Raw genomic sequence first — 20,554 nt, 5'->3', positions numbered from 1 at the left:
ATTTCCTATGGAAAGGAAAACTGGATAAATAAAATTCAACTTTATTTCCAAAGTCCTAAAAGTTTGATTGATCCCCCAAAGCAATTTTAAGGTCTTTTTTTAATGAACATTCAGATAGAAAATCAATTTTTCAAAGTAATCCACTTGCTTCTGTCCAACATGTTTTAAACAATATAATATCCAATTAAATTAAAACTATACTTCCTTAAGGGGGGAAAAACCCAGCAATAATAACACCTTTCAGCTAAGAAATCCAGAGGCATACTTAAAATCAAAAAGAAATACTCAAAAAGATTTTGGGGGTACTTAGTAAGCACAATATGCATGTACACTCTATAAAACTACTTTGCCAGGCAGTGGCGGTGCACACCTTTAATCCCAGCACTTGGGAGGCAGAGGCAGGTGGATTTCTGAATTTGAGGCCAGCCTGGTCTACAGAGTGAGTTTCAGGACAGCCAGGGCTACATAGAGAAACCCTGTCTTGAAAAACGAAAAACAAAAAAAAACAAAAAACGAAACAAACAAAAAAATTACTTCAGTCAGAAAAGCAGCCCTGTATATGAAGCCAACAGTACTCACAATCATGCTAAAGAAAGACATGTTCTTCTTATCATCTTTATTCAAGTATTTCACAGCAGTTATATTACAAATTACAGTAAATGTTCAAATTCCAGAATTCAAAAATTAAATAATTTACTCCGAACTAATGTAAAATGAAGTCAAATGCAAAACATCAATTTAACACAATTCTAAATTAAACTACAAACCCAAAATAGACCATAGTTGATGAAGTGTACTTAATCTACAAAGTAGACATACATGACCAAAACCAAATAGAATTCCCAAAGTCTAAACAACCAAATGTACAAAATACAAATGATGCAGGTACAAGCTCAAATTCAAGCTTACAATATGATTACAAATAATAATTAAAACAATAATGGCATTCAGCTACGGAACCTGACACTGAAATACCTATTGATTAGCACCATAGCTGAACCAACTTATTCAAAACAAGAGAAGAAAGGAAATTACCACCCCACTCCCTAAAAATAAAACCCAGTAAACCTACAAATACATTGGCATACGAGAAAAATCAAGTCATGAAAGGATGTTAAAAAAAAAAAAATCACAGGTAAGATTCAAGCTCAAAATCACAATTTATTCCACAGCCATCAGTTTCAAACCCAATGCAGCTCCATCATCTTCAGGAAGCTCCCAGGGTTCCCACACTGAGCTTCTGCTTGGCTGGGCTGAGATACATAATTTATTGATCTGAGAGCAAGGTTTTACACAGGAGCTTATCGCTTATAATGCTCACATAGGAAGTAAGAACAGAGGTCAATTTGTACATTATTTTTTGCCAATGCTATACAGCAAAAATTAAGAACTTTACAGAAAGGTAAACAAAACTGAGTCGACTTGGATAATTTCACAAACTGCTTTAATCTATAGAACCACCAGGTATCAGTGAGTCAAGCAAAACTGGGATAGTATGTTTCTCTTTGGGGGAAGGGGCCTGAAGAGTTGGTGCTGTTTCAGCTCATTTCTCCCCCCTTGGCATGAGACTGGCTTCATCTTTGAGACCAAAACTGTTCAAAGTGGCAGTTCCTAAACTGAGTTTACCTCTGATTTCTCCATCTACATCAAGGGTAAACATAAATTAAGACATGATCTTTTGAAAGCATGTTTAACTAAAATGTCGTACATAAATGAATTTCCCTTGTAAAACTCACTGATGGCTAAAACCTTAATTCATGTGCAGGACTTGGAAACCTACTGAGAACATGTGCGGATTTCCCCCTTGTACAAATGCTGCTGTTACTTGAACAGAATGCTTCTGAAGTAGAGAAACTGGAATAAATACTAAAGAGAGCAGCAAGAACCTGAGACTTGCAAAAACCCTTTTACCAGAAACTCGCTACAAAAAGTCTGCTACATCGTATTTCATCAAATCTTTAAATTCTGTAACAATTTCCATCAAAATACAAAATGCTAATGTATTAGACAGTAAAATAGTTTGCACTGGTATGATGGTAATAAATACTAAAGAAAGCATGAAAATCCTCCCGGTAACCAAATTAGAGGTTTCAAATCACCTCCCCTTTAAAATGGTTCATCGTTAATCACACTTGCCCACCTTAAAAATACAGTGTGTCTACATGTTAGCATCTTGAGTTACATGACTAAATAAATGTCATGAAAACCTCAGACTAGGTATAAAGAAAAAAAGGATCATAAAAAAATAAAAACTGAACCTAGAAGCTGGTGGCCATGAAGGTAAATGCAAAGAAGCACTTGGATGACTGCAGCAGTGAGGCCAGCAGCTGCCTGCACACCACACGGCCAGACAGGCAGACAAGGACCTTCGCTTCAGCATGTAAACGGTGGCAAAGTGATTCCAGGACCCAGGAAACACTGTTGGTAACTAAAGACAAGAAGCTGAGGTAGCTCAGCCTCTCTGCAGTAGTCCTCGACCATGTGCTATAATTAAAACGCAAACATGTGTTGCATATATTGGAAAGACACACCTGCAACTAACAGCTATAAATAAAGGAATATAGCAAGCCAACTTGTCTGCAAAATTTTCTGTATTTTGTTTAAAAATTATCTCATAAAAAAAATGTCACTGCATTCCCTTTGCCTCTTTGCAACTGCCTAGACTGTGTTTCCAACTTTTTAGAAAGTTTTGTAAAATTAGTAACCCATAATTATTTTCAGGTAAGTACAATCCACAGAAATCACTCAACAAGATCCAAAATGACTGCACCCAGATTGTAGCATTGTGAGGATATGAGCATGGGGCAGAGTTTAAGGTTAACACTGTTAGTCAAAGACACACACCAGAGCTCACGAGCAACTCCACAGAAAATGAGCTTTACAGATGAGTTTCTGACAAATTCCTCTCTTTTTCATTCATTTGGCAAGTCTTGGCTTTACAACAAAACAATGACAACTGACTACACATGAAAACTATTTTTCTCTGGTAACTCAAACATAAATAACTATTACATTGTATCTGACAGAAAAATGGCCACCATCTATTTATTTTCTGGTCATCATTGTCAGCAATATGGAAAAGTGTGTGGGTTTCTGTGGACTGTGTATCATGTGTTGCTGTTTTAGTATGTGTTTCTTAACTAGAATAAACCACAGGAGAGCTTGCCAGCCTACACATAACGCGGCTTACTGAATATCTTGATTGTTTTGAGAATAAGATGGGCATTTAATACAGAATACTGCTGTCTCTTAATGACACTGAGTATCAAACTTATTTTCAAGGTTGTGACCAAAGAAAAGGTTCTAATTAATGTGCTACAAGTGAGCCCATCTATTAAGCCTCATCTTTCTCAAATGAATAGAAAGGCACATTAAAGGCAGTTCTGAAGAGCCTAACCTAATTTCACCCAGTTTCTTCAACTGTTCACCAGAATACACCATAGCCAATTCTAAAACAGGTTTTAGTCCATTACCCGGGGTGGGAATGGGGGCGGGATATGATCAGAGATAGAAAAGAGGAAAAACAAACAAACAAACAAGCAAGCAGGTCGCCCATGGTTTTCAACAATTCAGCACAGTTACAACTGCCCCATTCAGTTTCCTCCGGTTTGCTGGTCTGCATCCTAGGAGAGTCCAAGAGTGCAGAAAAGAGGAGCAGAGCGAAAGCAGTTTCTGTAGCACCAAAATCTCCAAGCTGTGGGGTTGTATTTTTTATTTGTGGAAAATACAACATGTTTCTGAAGTTCTGTTTGGTTCTTGTAGGCTGGTTGGTTTCAGGTACCTGAGACAATAGCACCAAATTCAACAGAGAAACACCGAGTGAGCGAGCACTTTACACCAAGGCTCTGCGCATAATTGGTGCAGTTTGAAAGTGAATGGCTCAGAAGCCTGCTCATCAGGAGCAGATTGGAGAGGATTAACCACTCAGCATGAGAAGTTCATAGGAATGTCTCAAACATATGAACTGTCCTTTCCATCTCCTGTAAGAGAAAGGAATACATGTTACCCGCTATGGAAGATAAAGGAATTCTTCACCATGAACGAACTCACATCAAATTAAACTTTTAGACAAAGAATCTGGGATACAAGTTCAAATTTGAATATTTTTATAGCTATGCTGCAAAACCATCTGCCCCAGACAATTCTAAGTCCTTCTTATGTTATTCTTTGGCAATGGGGATGACAAAGATGGCAGCATTCAGTGACTTATGATACCAGATACTGCACTAGGAAATATATTCCAAATGTATTTATATAAGTAAGTATAATAGGTACATGAGATATATACGTATGTACATATAAAGAATATATATAATTCAACCTAATTCCTACAGTAATGTTGAAGGAGTGTAGACAGGTATTATTATGAAGCCCATCTGAGAGAAAAAAAACTAAGGCACAGAAGAGAATGATCTGACAGCCACTAAAGTAGGGCTAGATTCTAAAGGTTCCAAATTCCATTCAGAGAAATGTTCATTTCATTCAAATTCCTTTGAAAAAATGTGGAATTAAAAATATATACACTGTACCTACATTAGGATAGGCAAGCACTAAATATATCCTTTCAACCTTTATACAGTCCAATACAAAATCTGATTCTGTATTGATACTAAATAGATTATTATCTGATTAATCAGTTATTCTATATGATCAATTAAAATCACTCCTACTAAGTGGCTTATAATTTATTTCTGGAAGGGAACTTCAAATTATAAAGCAAACTATATTATATGATCAAATTTTTAAATCTATATTCACATATTAATACATATTATAGATATTTAGGCATTTTAAAACACTGGATGCCATTCCAAATGACAAGTACCCTATCCGGTCAAAAGCCCTTTTCCCCTAAAACAGCAGTGCTGGTGACACTGTCCTAAACAAGACCTTGGCCAAGTCAACAGAAGGACTGTTGTGCTTCTATCTCACCAGAAACCACCCTTAGTCCTCCAGGAACCTCCCCTAACCTTCCCCCAATGTCGGCTACCTCTGGCAAGGACACCTAGTTCTGGATTAATCCAGACAACCTGGATCCTGCTGACTATAAATCTGCTTGCTTTTCCACCATTTGTTCTTGACTTGCCTCCCCCCAGAAATAGCCTTGGTGTTTGATCCCCGATAAATCTCACATACAATATCCTCTAAAGAGCGGGGCATGGCAATGTTTTTATTTTTATTTTTTTCATTTTTGGCGGCTCCTACATATTACATAACTTGTATAGCCTTGAAAAAATGTAATTCATAAAAGGTGGTTATGAAATAATTGGGAATATTAGGTCAGCCAAGGCTATACAATAAGATCCTATCTTAAAACAAACAAACAAATAAAGAAATATGGTTGAATTTTACTAGTCTAGAAAACAATCAAAACAAACACATTGTGTTTGGTTGTGTTTCTTTTTTCCTAAAAAACAAAACAAAACTGCATATACTTATCATGTGCAGCATGTTTTGGAATATACTTTTGTATGTGTGTATAGATGCATGCACATATATTTATTGTTTCATTGATTCTAATGAATGTGAAAATTATCTTCTAGTGGTTCTAAGTTTTGAACTTATTTAATCACAACTAGTACATATTATACAAATTTGCATGATTCATTTTGATGCTTCAATATATTCATATATCATGAACTGACTGTGTCTGTGTGGGTACTGAAACATGATATAGCATCTTATGAACACATTCCTAGGAATACCTTAATTGCTAAAACTATCTTGAGTAAAAATTGGTCTCTTGTTACTTAGACCAGCCACAAATTCCTATACCACGTGACCTTAACCTCAAGGTTATATGAGCTCCTGGCCACTTAACAGCTACCTCTCTGCTTCTGTAAACAGTGCAAAATTGGTACAGATGTCCAGAGCTGCTTTTGTGCATACATCATAACTGCCATTCTTGCCTTTAAAATCTCCAACAAGCTGGAGGTCAAGGTGGCTTCCTGATACTTTGCTTGGACAGTTGCACTGGCAGTGACTAGACTCCATTTGCCTTTTCAGGCATCTTGGGAGTTTTTCTCTTCAGGTACCCCATAACAGTGGCTATCTTCCCTTCTTCTTTCCACCCAACCTTAAGCACCCCACCCAGTTCCAAGTAATCCAGAACTAGTACATTGCTTGTTTTTACATATGAAAGAGAAGATGTGATACATGCATCTTCATGTACTTGGCTTAATTCACTAACATGATCTCCTCCAGTTCCATATGGCAGAACTTTATTATTCTTTTGAGTTGACCAGTAATCCACTGTATGTGTGGGTGTGCGTATACATATATCGCTTTATCCACTCATCTGTGGATGATAGCTTGGGTTTATTGCAAACAAATCTTGGCTTTGGAAAATAATGCTACAATTACAAAGTGTCTCTTCTCTATATTCTGGCTTCATTTATACTCAGAAAATGACAGAACAGTCACGTGGTTGCTTTGTTTTGTTTTGCTGTGAAGATTTGTTTGTTTGTATTTTGAGAATTATCTGTATTATTTTCACAGATAATTTTAGAGTCACTAAATTAACTTATATTCCCACTGACAGTGCATATGGGCAGTTTTCCCCACACCATTGCTAGCATTTGTAAATGTTTCTACTTTAAAACCTACTATTCTAACTGAAGTGGTTGGGAAAAAGGATTGCTTAAGTATTGCTATTTTGACTTCAGACTCCAATTTACCTAAGCTGACCAACTCTCTAATTCCCCAAAACATACTTGTCAACCCCCTCTCTAGGCATCAATAGTTCCCCATAACTTAATGTCTGTTCTTAACAACAGAAAGAACATATAAATTTGATTGGTTGGGCAAAAACATATCCGATGTCAGCTGGCATTGGTAAAAATTATACCTGTAACTTGGCCCAGAGGCTTGTAGGTTTTAATACGTATAAACCCTGTTTCGGCCCCTTCTTGGGGCTGCCAGAAGAAACAAGGCTCTAGAGTCCTTGTCAGGTGGTCCTGATGGATCAGCGACTGCTGATGCGGTGGGAATAAAAGGCTTTGCTGCCTCACAAGCCCGCGGGAGTTTTCCCCCCTCTTTCTCCAGATGCACAATGGACATGGTGTTAACAGTGTGAGATGGTAACTCATTTGTTTTGATTTATACTTGCCTGAGGACTAACGATCCTGAGTGTTCTTTTGTATATTTACATCTTCCTATACAGTTCTAACAATCTTTTACTACAGTCATTAGATTTTTTTCTATGTATAAAGCCCATGGTGCTTTGAATAACAGCCCCCAGAGGCTCATATTTGAATGTTTAGTAACCAGAGTGAAACTCTCAAAAAGATTAGAAAAATTAGGAGGCACCTTTGTTGGAGGGAGTGTGGTTTTGGGGGTGGGCTTTGAGGTTTCAAAAGCCCATGCTAGGTCCATGTGTGTGCTCATTCATCGTCCCCCCACCCCTGCTACTAATCAGGATTAGGAGGCATGGCTTTATTTGAATAGGTGTGCTTTGTGGGTGGAAATGTGTCACTGGGCATGGGCACTGAGGTTTCAAAAGCCCATGCTAGTCCCAGTTCTCTCTGTCAGCAATGTGTCAGATGTAGCACTTAACGACTTCTCCAGCACCGTGCCCGCAATACCTGCCGCCATGCTCCCCGCCATGAGAATGGATCAACCTCTGAAACTGTAAGCCGGCCCCAATTAAAGGCTTTCCTTTATAACAGTTGCTGTGGTCTTAATGTCTCTTCACAGCAATAAAACAGTGACTAAGAATTATATCATTAGAATATAGGAATAATTTTACTTCTTTCATATGGTCTTTTGGTTCTTGTCTAATTATACTGGCCAACATTTCTAGTAACCTTTGCGTATGTGCTGGTTTGTTTCTGACACTCTCTTTTCCCATTGTGCTGATTGCTTGTCATCCTGACAACTAGACATATCTGGGAGGAGGAAAGCCGAGCTGAGAAATTGCCTACATCTTGTGGGCATGTCTGTGGGTACATTTTCTTGATTCATGATTGATGAGGGACCTAGGAGTAGATGCTACCCATGGGTCCTGGACTGTATAAGAAAACAAGCCAAGTCAGTCAGTAGTGGCACACAGATTTAATCCCAGCACTTGGAAGGCAGAAACAGGCAGATCTCTGAGTTCAAAGCCAGCCTGGTCCAGGACACCCAAGGCTATTCAGAGACACCCCCCCCAGTCTCTCTCTCTTTCTCACTCTCTCTCTCTCTCTCTCTCTCTCTCTCTCTCTCTCTCTCTCTCTCACATACACACACACACACACACACACACACACACACACACACACTGGGGGAGGGGGAGTGGCAAGCTGAGGTGGTAGACAGGTAGCTCAGCAGCTAAAAGTACTCTTTCAGAGGTCCTGAGTTCAGTTCTTAGCACCTATATGATGGCTCACAGTCATCTATAACCTCAGTTCTAGGAGATTCAATGCCTTCTTCTGACCTCTGTGGACACTATAGGTACATGATATAATTAGCATACACGCAGGGAAAATACCTATACACATAAAATAAAAATAAACCAATCTTTAAAAGAAAGCTAAGTCAGTCATGGAAGCAACCCAGTAAGTAGTGTTGCTCTGCACTTCCTGCTGCATTCCTGCCTAGTCTTCCCTCAATGGTAAATTATAACTGGTAAGCCAAATAAACCCCTTTCTCCTCCAAGTTGCTTTTGGTGTTTTATCATAGCAACAGAGAAGCAAAGTAGAACAGAAGTTGGTACTGGGTGGTGACACTGCTGAGATCTGACTATGTTTGAAGGGGGATTATTGTTGATTTTGGAGCTTTGGGCTAGAAAAGCCATTAAATACTTGGAACTTAATGACCTGTTGATGTGGAAGCTCAGAAGACAAGAACACTGAGAGAAATGTAGGTGGTGGCTTATGAAATTTCAGAGGTAAATTTGAGAGACCCTCAATGGCTTTATAGGGGTCATTTCTGTGATATGTTTAAATTAGGAATGTGTGGGGTTTGGTAAGCTAGGGTTAAAGAATCTGCTGTTATTAGCAGATTAGAACCACTGAGGTCAAATTTACTTTAGACTTTTTGCTTTACTGAGACAACTGATGGTAGTTATCTGAGGCTGAAAAGTCAGCTGGGATTAATAAGAGACAAACATCTTATTGACTGAGGTCAAGTCCTCTGGGGAATATTTCTTCAAAGTCAGCACACAGACGCTGTGGTCCAGAGTTACAGGCCCACCTCAAGCTCGCAGCAGAACTTGTTAACATGTTACTGGTTTTATTGGCATGAGAGCTGTAGGACCAAAGGGGCCATGGAGACCACCTGAGGCTTGGAACAGTGAGCACCTAGAGGGGCTATTGGTGAAGGTGTAGCCTCAGTTATCTTGGAGATGCCAGAAGTATGGGATGATTATTAAGAGCAGTGTGTGTTTTGGATGGCAGAGGCGGAAAGCACAGAAGATGGATGCGATGTACCAGATCTTAAGACACTGAGCTATTTACATTGGATTTTGGTTTTGCTTTGATCTGATTGTAACTGTACCCTTGTTCTTATCTTTAGAAACAAAGTCTGTAATTTCTTTTGGATTTTACAGGAGCCAATGTATTCTCTGAGCACTGTGCCACAGGGCCAGCCACTGCCTACACCCAGCCAGTCCGTGGGCCTCTGTAGGAGCTGCTGCAACACAACACCTCCTCTCCAGCCACCATGGGCTGCCTGCAGCTCCTGGAAAGGTCTTTTTGTCCTGACCCATGGGGTCCATGTAGGAAAAAGGGTGAAAATTTTCCACCGATCCCTAAACTCCCCACGCTCGGGACCAATCCTCACCCTGGAAATCTCTTCCCCCCAAAGCTCTGCTTCCTTATGTAAGCCCTGCCTACTGCCCAGTTCACTGCTATTTCTCACTAGAGCAGAGGCAGCAGCCACCTCCTTGGGTTTTTTTCCTCTCAATAAGTTTCTTGTGTGAGGTTTGTTGTGCAATGTGACTTTGTGGTATTCCTTGGCTCCCAGTAGCCAGGCTCCCTTCTCTGACAGAGCTGTGACACTTTTGTGTGAGCAGAGGAGCATAAAGCTTACATATGCACTGGGAAGGCTTCCCCTGCTGCAGCCCACAACACTTCTGTAGGGGAAGCCTTTCCATTCAGAGCTGCAGACTCTGAATTTTGAAAGAGAACTTGGACCTTTAAACTTTTACAATTTAAGAATTTTCAAAGTTATACTATTTAATATTGCATTATTACTACTAACATGAGATCCTGGGGACAAGGTTATGAATAGTGGTGTGGTTTTCTGTTAAGCTGGAAAGGGATCAAGGGTGCTGGTTAGTTCCATTAACATGACACCAACTACGGTCACCTAGAAAGAGAGAACCTCGAATCAGGATCTGCCTGCCTCCATCAGGCTGACCCATGGATCTATCTGCAGAGCATTTTGTTGATTAATGTTTGATGTAGGAGGAAAGTCCCACCCCTGGGCAGGTGGTCGGTTATGAGTTGTATGAAAAAAACAAGCTGAATAAGCCACGGAAGCAAGCAAATAAGTAGTATTCTTTATGTGCTTCTTCACACTCCTGCCTTGGGGTTTCTGCATTGACTTCTCTTGTTGATGGGCTACAACCTGTGAGCCAAATTAATTCCCCAGTGCCCCCCAACTTCACCCAAGGTGCTTTTAGTCAGTATCTTATCATAACAATAGAGAAGCAAACTAGAACATGTATTCAGTATGATGTTACCTGTAGGTTTGCCATACACAATTTTTAATGAGTAAAAATTTTAGACTATTTTGTATAATAAATTTTACCTAATTTTAATAATAAAGTAATATTTTTATCAAATTTTTCTGCATTTATTGAGAAAATAAGCATTTTTATCTTGCATTGTATTTATAGGGATATATTACACTTGTTATTTGCAATATATTAAACCATCTTTACCTTCCTGAAATCATAATCATGGCTGATGATCTTTCTGATGGGCTACTGGATTCAGTTTATTAGTATTCTATGAGGCTCTCAATACTGATGTCCATTACGATGTTAGTCTAACTGTTTTCTGTAACTGTTGGGTTTTGTTAATAAGCAATTCTAGTCTTACGGAATAAATTTGGAAATATTCCCCTTCAGGTCTATAGAAAAGTTTGAGAAACACTGGTGTTAGTTCTTTTTTAAAATAATCAGTGTGAAGCTATCTAGCTCATAGAGATATTTACTACTACTACTAATTCAATTTCTTTGCTTGTTATTGGTCTATTTCATTTTTTAAACTACCCTTGAACTGGCAAGCTGGCTCAGCAGGTAAAGACATGTCCAAGCCCGAGGACCCACAAAGTCGAGGAGGAGGACCTACTCCCACAACCTGACCTTTGAACTGCAATGCGCAGCTTCCTCAGTGGTCCGGACCCCACGGCCTGACTGTGTCTCTGGAATGGGCTGCTCTGTTAGTGCTGAGAGGTCTGGCATATCTGTCTTCCAGTTACAAGAATGATTCCAAAGGCTTCATGGAGAAACCATGGGTTTCTGCCTCTGGAGCAGTCTAAATTCAGAGAACTGGTCTGTTCTTTTAAGATAGCTGTGGCATTAGGAGAATAGGTGACAGAATATTTTGCTTGCCATGCTGCAGCTCTCCCAGTTCTCTAGATTTTTACAAGGCTTCTGCGTTCTTTAATACTAATGTTCAGCATTCTTCCATGGCCATTCCCCTCACTATGGAGCTCTACAGTACCCGCTGGTCTGGTTCTTCGACACGGTAGACCAAGTGTCTGGTGCATCTAATCAGTCATCTTACCCTCAAAAATAATTTAAAATGCCACCTTGCTCTTAAGGCTAAAGATGTGATTCAGTGGTAATGCTTGCCTAGCTTATGAAAGGCCTGATTGATGTTCAATCCCCAGTATCACACAAGACAACAAATCTAATGTTATTGCACACACATAAAATAAAATAAAATAAAATAAAATAAAATAAAATAAAATAACCATACCCTCTCCTCATAAATCTTTAATATCCTCAACATTGGAAATGTTTCTTTAGAACAGGAAATTTCTCATGCTTTGCATCCCAAACACCTAGCACAGTATCTGGCACTGAAAATTCTTGATAAATATTTCACCATATGAACTAATAAATGAACAAAGAAAATCAAAGTTGTTCATGAGCCCATTCACTGGGTAGATGTGAGCAATGTAGTGAGTGGATGTGGGATTACAGTTGCTCAGGTGACATTAAAAAAGAGTACAGACGAAATATATAAAATATATGAAAAGAGACATTAGCTCTTTTATGAGGAAAAATTTCCCTTTGGTTCAGGGTCATATAGAAAAGAGAAGGAAAGGCCCATGTCTAAAACATGTAAGCTGAAGAAGAACAGCGCTATCCCCCTGGCTGTTTACAGGACAAGGTCTGATCAAACAGAACGGCTTACAATGCTTTTCTAATACTAGTATTCTAGTGGATGACAAACAGGCCGCAAGCCCTACCTTCACATACACTTTTGTTTGTTTTAAGACAGGGTTTCATGTACCCCAAATGAGCCTCAAACTAGGCAAGTATTGTATTACCACTAGCTACAGACTCAATCCCCAATTTTTCTAACCTTGTATCATCACAGCTTTAGTTACTTAGTAATGGAATTAGCACATGTGTATGCATACGCATTAAATCATTTAAAAATGGACTCAGAGAAGTAACTTTTCTTCTTTCTCCTTTAAGATGAGAAAAGTGTATACTCTACAGATGATGTAGACACACTTACCTCCACAAGCTGAGATTTGTCATAATCTTTACGGTGGCGGTAGATGCACTGACTAAGGAGGGAATATAATCTCTCAAGCTGATCAACTGTCAGGTTGTTGCTTTTATCTACCAACAAATCAAGCAATTTCTGGGGGAGCGAAGAAAGAAATCCAAAGAAAGATGATAAGATGTAGTTGATCTATTGGTCAAACCAAAACTATTATGTTCAAATACTTAGACAACAGGTACCATAAGACACAAAGTGACGGCTATGGTTAAAAGATTCTAGACTTCAGTTTACTAACTTCAAACCCTCGGAATACACTTAACTCCTAGTTAGGAGACGTCCCTAGGTTAAAGTAACAATTACCAAAAGTAATTTAATTAAACTGCTTTTACAAATATCCAAATATTATTCTGGCCATTGAAAATGGATTGTCAAGAGGTAAACATACCTGCAGTCTCTCGTGATCAACCACCAAAGGTGGCACAGGCTCAGACGGCTCTTCTGGAACCAGTTCGAGGTTTGTTGTTTTTGCCTGCTCTAAAATTAATTTACGATATTTTTTAACTTTAGATGCACCTACAATTGAGAAGGGGAAAAATGTACTATAGTCAGTAAAAGTAAAAGAAAATCATTATTAAGCAAATATAAATTCTTTTTTTCCATGACAAATATTTTTTGGAGTAAGTAAGAATGTGGTTTTCTAAAAATGATAATATTTATTTGGGGGGTACCTTCCTTTTTTAGTAAGAATAATCCAAAATTGAAGAAAACTAAACTGTAAGTATGAAAACAAAGTAACACTGAAATAGCATATGATACATATATTCATGAAAAAGAAACAAAAAGACCTCCTTGGCTCTAAGCACTTGGTTAAGAGATGGCTCAGTCAGTATGATATTTGCTCTGCACGCATAAGGACCTGATCTGAGACCCCAAATACTTCAGCTACAAAGAAGGTTATGGCTACAAGTGCTGTACTCCAGTGCTGGGAGGGGAGTTAGGATCAGTGCAACTTGCTGGCTGTTCACTTCTAGGTTCAGTGAGAGGCTCCGTCTTTAGGGAATAAAGTAGAAAGTGACAGATCAAGACACCTGCTGTCTTCCTTGGGTCTCTAAGCATGAACTGGGCATGAACACCTGCATATACACCTCATACAGCACACCATACACACACACACACACACACCAGACACACACCAGACACACACACACACACACACACACACAAACGCACACACTCACATGAAAGCACGCACACACATGCAAGCACGCACACACGCAGGGCGGGGCGGGGGACTTAAATAATACTTTTCTACTTCTCAATTCTATTACAGAGCTTAGGAAACTGGCAGGATACAATTTTTTTCAAAATGGCCTAAATTCCAAACTAAAACTGTATTCCACACAATTTTACAGACATGTCACGATTTCAAGACAGCCTAGTATATATAGGAATAGAACCTATTCAGGTAGGAAACATACTGAACAGAGCAGATCTCCAACTCACCCCATCCCACGATGCAGTAAAGAATAATGGTGGGAAAAGATGAGCTAGATAACCTATCCTTCCCTTTTCTGCTCTTCTTAAGGAGATCATACAGTCCTGAGGTGGGGCCTACAGAAAGGACGCTCTGCTTTCCTAAGAGTAGGGTAAGTCCACAGTGCGTCCTACATCCTTTCCACTGTTCCCACAACGCAATGAGACTTAGATCGATCCTAGACATTCAGTCTCACAATGACCCACCCCACCCCCCAGCAAAAACACTGCAACACATTAGCAACCAGGAGAGGCAGCTACTTATTACAAATCCCAGCAACAATACATCCTGAAGTTTAATTAACAAAATTAAAAACAGGCATAGGGAATTAGCTCAAAGTTGCACAATTAAATGAACAAGAGAATGGCTTAATCTGGGTTTATATGACTCTAATATACCAGACTACTCTGCTGTCTAAATCTTCTCCTGCTCCACCCATTCTAACAATTCTGCTGCCAGAGTTCCACCTTCTTTACATGCATGAAATGACCTGGCTCATAACTGCAAAGCCTTTAGAATAAGAGTGACAGACAGACAGAAGAAGAGTAAAAAGCCCAGGAAGCAGTGCATTCAGGAAACCTCTGAAACTCTCAACAAAATCAAGTGTATCCACAGTTATTTATGGGTTGGACTGAAAAATGTTAATGACAACTCCCCTCTGAGAATCTGTTATTTCTCCCAGAAACCACACAAAATATGTAATGAATTAACTGTGGCATTTAACCCTTCAGAAACTGTGCTAAGACTTTAGCCCTACCTTCTCTATCCAGCTCTGTCTCTTTCCCCTCTGCATCAGGGCCAGGCTCGGGCTTCTCACTACTGCTACATTCCAGCACTTCTAGCTTCTCAGGAGCATCTCCAGGATTTTCATTCCACATTTCTGGTTTGTCTTTTAGCTGTTCCTCCAGAGCAATCTTTTGTTCAGAACTAGACTTTTCTCCACCATCAGGCAGAGGAACTACTTCAAGAACTCTGCCATCTTGACACTCCAGAACAGGGATTCCTTCCAAGCTGTCAGTGGAAACCTCACCGTTTAGACAGGTGCCTTTGAGGAAGGGCTCTTTCTCAGATGTCTGCTCGGGGTTCAGGGAACTGCTACTGTGGACGAGCAGAGATTCATTTGAACTCTCCTCTTCAGTTGATGCAAAGTTCTCTTTGGTGCCCGCTCCACTATTCAGCCTCTGACCCTGGTCCATATCCATGATGTCACATGAAGATTCATCATTGGTCATAGATAAGTCTCCAGTCTCTTCTCCATTTTCCTCATGGCAATCAGTGCTTACCTCAAATTCTCCATTCTCCAGCAACTTCCTGTCCTCTGTATGGTCATAGTCTGTAAACTTGGTGTCCTCCTCATCTTTCTTTAAATTATTGACTTTCCTTTTCTTAATAATTCCTTTACCCCACTGTGATCGCCGCCTTGATTTTCTCCGAACTCGAACTGTTTGATAAGAAAGGGGGAGAACATGTAGAACTTAAGACTAATGTCTATTTTACATCATAGTAGACCCCCCTTCCCAAAAAATAAACCTATACTGGTTAAATACAAACAAAAACTCTTGGCTGATGATATCCATGCTGACTAATTGTCACAACCTATAAGGAAAATGAAGTTAAAGATAAACTTGGATAAATGCTACCTTTTAATTTAATTTTACTTCGTATGAATTTGCTTGGCATTAACCTTTCTTACTACTACAGATTCTACTTCATAGCCATTTCTAATTTTCAACATTCAGGGATTAACCATTCAATACATTTAGGGAATTATTGTATTACCAAGCTGCTAGAAAGCCTGGGGCCAGAACACTGGATTTCTACCAGGAAGGTTGGTGTGTTGCCAGTAATAACACACAGAGACAGCACCTCAATTATGAACAAACCAAAACGAAACCCTATAAGCTAATGCTGTGGGACCCAACAGTTACAGGTATCCCCCCAAACAAACAAACATTCTGTTGCCTCTCTTACAGAAAAAGGTCTCACCTACAGGATGAGCGATCATGAACAGAAGACTACATTAGGCTATGTGAACAAACTGTTAACCATTTCCTCAAATACAAATGGTTTACCTAATAGAGTCAACTTATTACAAAGGTATCTCTAAATATGTAGACTAATCAAGCCTTCTACTATTAAGGCAATACCATCAACAAAATATCAAAAAAAACATTTGGTCAGTTATTTGAAAAAGGAGACCTATAAGAGCTGTATACTCTTAGGTGACAGTAATTGTCATGAGTAGACAGCTGGGCTTCCAGGTGATAAGTCAGAGCCAGGGATTTTTGTGAGGTAGCTGATGAAGCAGTTTGACTCCACTGGGAAATGTAGCTTTTTAATATAAGCCAATATTCTATCAACAGTGTATAGTGGATTGACACTACCACTTTAAGCCTTTAAACCCTTTCTGAGAGTAGATAAGGATAAATTTAGTAATTATTACTCTTTACTTTGCAACTATCATCTCCAAAATTCAATCCATTTAATCATTTGCCTCAAAGTTTACTTTTTCTTAAAAATTCAATGGTTTAAAATTTTCTTTTCATGCTTTCTCTGTTTCTATTTTATAGTTATAGGTTAATTGGCACAAGGAGGAAAATTTTTACATCAGTCTAATAATAGAAGCTGATATATAAGGTTAGGTGATAAGCATCTACTGTTGTAGCTAAAACTAATATAGTCTATACTAGAAGGTAAAGGAGATGGACATAGGGTGGTTACAGGAGGAGTTGGGTGAGGGGGATTAATATTTCCAAAGTATGTATGAAATTTTCAAGGAATAAAAATATCATTGAGAAAGAGAACATATTCTTATTTTTGGAAAGAAGATGTTCTTCTTTCTATCATTACTTCTAACAGCAGGCTTTTAGAAAAGTAAGAGAAACGATATAAGCACCATGAGCACAGAACTCTTAGTTTAGGTGGCTGCATCTTCACAGTGTGGAGCACATGGTAGTCGTACATGTGGGCCAAATCCTTAACATGGCGCTTCCTTGTTTACCTAGGACGCTCTAGTCAAACATCCATTTGGTTTGCTAAGCCATCCTGACTGCCCCAGCCTAAAACTTGTTAAGGTGAATATTCAATATATTCTCATTAGTAGACATTAGTATCAAATCAGAGACTTTAAAGGACTTCAAAGTTTAACTGAGAGTATAATGTTATATAAAGAGACACAATCTGAGATACACAGGACTTTTAAAGTCAATCTTTATTGTGTCATTGAGACTTTTTCCAAAGCCAAGACCTTAGAAAAGCAACTGTCCCTTTGGGACATTAAGTTAAGATTGAGTGTGTTAAACTAACACAGACAAATGCTGTGTCACGTGTGCCATCTACTGGTAAGAGGAAACAAAATCTCACTGCAGACTTTAAAACTATTTTAATATTTAAAGAACTTAAACATCTTTTTAAAAAACCTTTCAGTGTTTTAAAGAATGTATTTGTATCTCATCACCCCCCACACCCATGTGTGTGCTCATGTGTGTGCAGACATGTGCACATGTGCTCGGGTGACAACTTTCAGTAGCCATTCTCTCCTTCCTTCCTTTGGGTTCTGAGAATCAAATTCAAGTGCTCAGGCTTACCCAGAAAGCACTTTGTTTACTGAGATACCTTCCCTGAACAAACCAAAACTTCTTAAAAAGAATATTTGATGTATCCTCATTGGTAAACATTAGTATCAAATTCAGAGACTATAAAGGACTTCAAAGTTTAAATAGTGCACAATGTTACATAATGGGACACAATCTGAGATTACAGCTTGGCCAGATAGTCTTTACTGGTTTCATAGCAACTAAATGCGTCCTTTTTAAAACCTGCTCCATATGAATGCTACTTTTCCAAAGAGGTCAATGTGGGTGTGTACAGCTCCAGACCTCATTACAGAAGTTTCTCTGCAGCTCATGGCTAACACAGAAACTTATAGCTGAACCAAGTACAAAAACTAAGTATCCGTGGAGCTCAGCCACAAATGGGATATCAGTATCACTCCCTCCATTTCCCTGTTCTCCTCCACCCCCCAGCTCAGAGACCCTTGCAGAAGAGAAGGTGGAAGGGTTGCAAAAGCCAGAGGGCAGAGAGAACCAGAGAAAAACGGTATCTTCTGGATACTCCATGGCCACTACACTCATGAACTCAAGATGGCTGTGTTGTCTGCACAAGGTCAAGCCATGCAGCACTATAGCACAGAGGCAGGAGGGGCTCAAGAACCTCCATTGCTAATTGAGAAGCTATTGATAATTGATGTCCTTTGGAAGAGAAAAAAAAGAGACAGTTGGGTTTTTTTATTTTTATTTTTAAATCCCTGGTAGGATTCCCCCATGCTCTAGGGGAGAGTCCCATACCCAGTACAGATGGACTTGGTAAGTTATTTTATTTATTTATTTATTTATTTATTTATTTATTTATTTAAAGATCATGAAGTTGGGAAGGGTTGGGAATAAGCAATGGATCTGGGTAGAATTAAAAGGAGGAATGGGGTAAAAAAAAGTCAAATTATATTGCATGAAATTCTCAAAGAATTAATAGAAATAATACATTGTTTAAAAATGTGATGTTTTGCTCCTTCAAACTCACTAACATTTGGTCAAAAGCATGCTATGGCCAGCTTTGTTGGCAAAGCAATATCATCACATTTAGACCAAGGAAACAGCATTTATTTTCATAGCAGGCAGTTATTAGTGAAACACAAAGACTACATTTGTCTTTCAGAAATATAACAGATCAGCTAAGTTTTTATGAAGAGCTAGAAACTAGATCTTCCTTCTAAATACATCACACAAGGTTAAGACAAATTAGGCTACATGGATTTCTCAAACTCAGCATTAATTTTCCCTTAAAGAACCAAACTTTCTACTGCCAAACCACCCATCTCCACGTGGTGCTCATATATCCTATATACCATACAAGGAGTGGGGTAAGAGTGAGCCAGATAAATGTATCTGTTGCCTCCCTATCTCTATCCAAAACTCAGTGTTCAACACCAAACATGTTTCAAGGGTTTTATTTATTTAAAAAAAATATATATTAAGTACAGAAAATATCAAGTAATGTAAAAGACAGAATTCTCATCCTAAATCTTACTTCCTGAGCTCTTCTCTGGAAAGATATGACTAAAGAGCTGTAGACAAAGGGCAGCACTGTTCGTGGACCACAGCAAGTCTCAGTTGTAGCTGCTACTGGGCAACACACTCACATACTCACATGCACATTTATTTGCAGAGTTGTGCCAGGCATCCACTGGGTTTCTCTGTTTGTGTCGAAATGCCTCTTCCACTCTAGTCTCTGTCTTGCGGGCACCAGCACCATGAGGAGTTATTTGTTCTGCTGTCACCGATAAGCCTGCAAGCACCAGAAAAGAACTACTTAGTTACATGTTCCCAGCTGCATAAGCCAATGCTGTTAGAATTACAGTTTGTAATTCTGGTGAAATTAGTACCTTTTGTTTTAAGATGAGAAAGTAACTTGATATGAAATGATAAAAATAAAATACCTAGCAGGCCATGCTTATCCTTCAATGCTCAAAGGGGCCCAGCCTATTTTCACTCATTTTAATCCAAAGAGCTATTTCACAACATGACCATGGGATAATAGGTGTACTGTCTAAAAGTCATGAACCTGCTATCTTACTTTTATGTGTGTGTGTGTGCATTATAGCAAGTGTACAAGGGTCACTAAACTAAACTCCCATGAACAGGTTCGATCTAGCTCGCTGCATGTCACACCACAATGTCCTACATTTCATTTCTTGGTTGCTTATTCCTAAGAGTAAGTGTTTCATCTCAGTTTTGTTCACTAGAACCTTTTCTTTCATGTGAACAGCTTCCTATACCTTAGCTTCTTATTCTAATCTACAAGGAGTATCTCTTGTGTATATAGTTTTTAAATGGTGTTATATAATAATTCTCACGTCTCTTTAATCCAAAGATCTCTAGCCTACTAGCCATATTTCTACTGCCTACCTGATCTCCAGCAAGGCATCCTAACAATAGGTCAAACTGAAAATAACTAGTTCATCCTTATATACACAAACAAACACAGTTTATCTTCTATATTCCTTATTTTGATTGGCAGAATTGGTATCTACTCATTCTTTCAGCCAGAAATATTCTTTCCTTTCAAAAGGCCCTCTACAAGGCTAGAGATGCAGCTCATGTTGGTAGAATGCTTGCCTAGTGTGTACAAAGTTCTAGGACAAGCTTATAGTCCCAGCTTTTAGGCTGAGAAAGAAAGGTAAGGTTATTCTTGGCTTTACAGTGAATTTGAGGGCAGCCTCGGCTATATGAGACCAAGGGGGGAGAGAGAGAGAGAGAGAGAGAGAGAGAGAGAGAGAGAGAGAGAGAGAGAA

The 20,554-nt window shown here is 39.0% G+C and overlaps 1 protein-coding gene across 3 annotated transcripts in view; it reads right to left on the bottom strand.

Annotated features, from left to right (window-relative positions):
• Nucleotides 1-599: 599 nt before the first annotated feature.
• Nucleotides 600-20,554, bottom strand: part of Atad2b (ATPase family AAA domain containing 2B) — a 123,413-nt gene continuing 103,458 nt past the window's right edge. For all 3 annotated transcript variants that reach the window (XM_021201380.2, XM_021201381.2, XM_029540646.1), the window contains exons 24-28: nucleotides 19,411-19,548; nucleotides 14,963-15,646; nucleotides 13,117-13,244; nucleotides 12,681-12,809; nucleotides 600-3,980 (exon numbers count right to left, since the gene is read on the bottom strand). In XM_021201380.2, the coding sequence (XP_021057039.1) occupies nucleotides 3,939-3,980; nucleotides 12,681-12,809; nucleotides 13,117-13,244; nucleotides 14,963-15,646; nucleotides 19,411-19,548 (1,121 nt within the window). In that variant the 3' untranslated portion in view covers nucleotides 600-3,938. The remainder of the gene's footprint in view (nucleotides 3,981-12,680; nucleotides 12,810-13,116; nucleotides 13,245-14,962; nucleotides 15,647-19,410; nucleotides 19,549-20,554) is intronic.

The sequence above is a fragment of the Mus pahari genome, chromosome 7, assembly GCF_900095145.1.
Source record: "Mus pahari chromosome 7, PAHARI_EIJ_v1.1, whole genome shotgun sequence".
Classification (NCBI taxonomy): domain Eukaryota; kingdom Metazoa; phylum Chordata; class Mammalia; order Rodentia; family Muridae; genus Mus; species Mus pahari.
The sequence above is the reverse complement of the archived record's forward strand: the minus strand, read 5'-3'. Positions and strand labels throughout refer to the sequence as shown.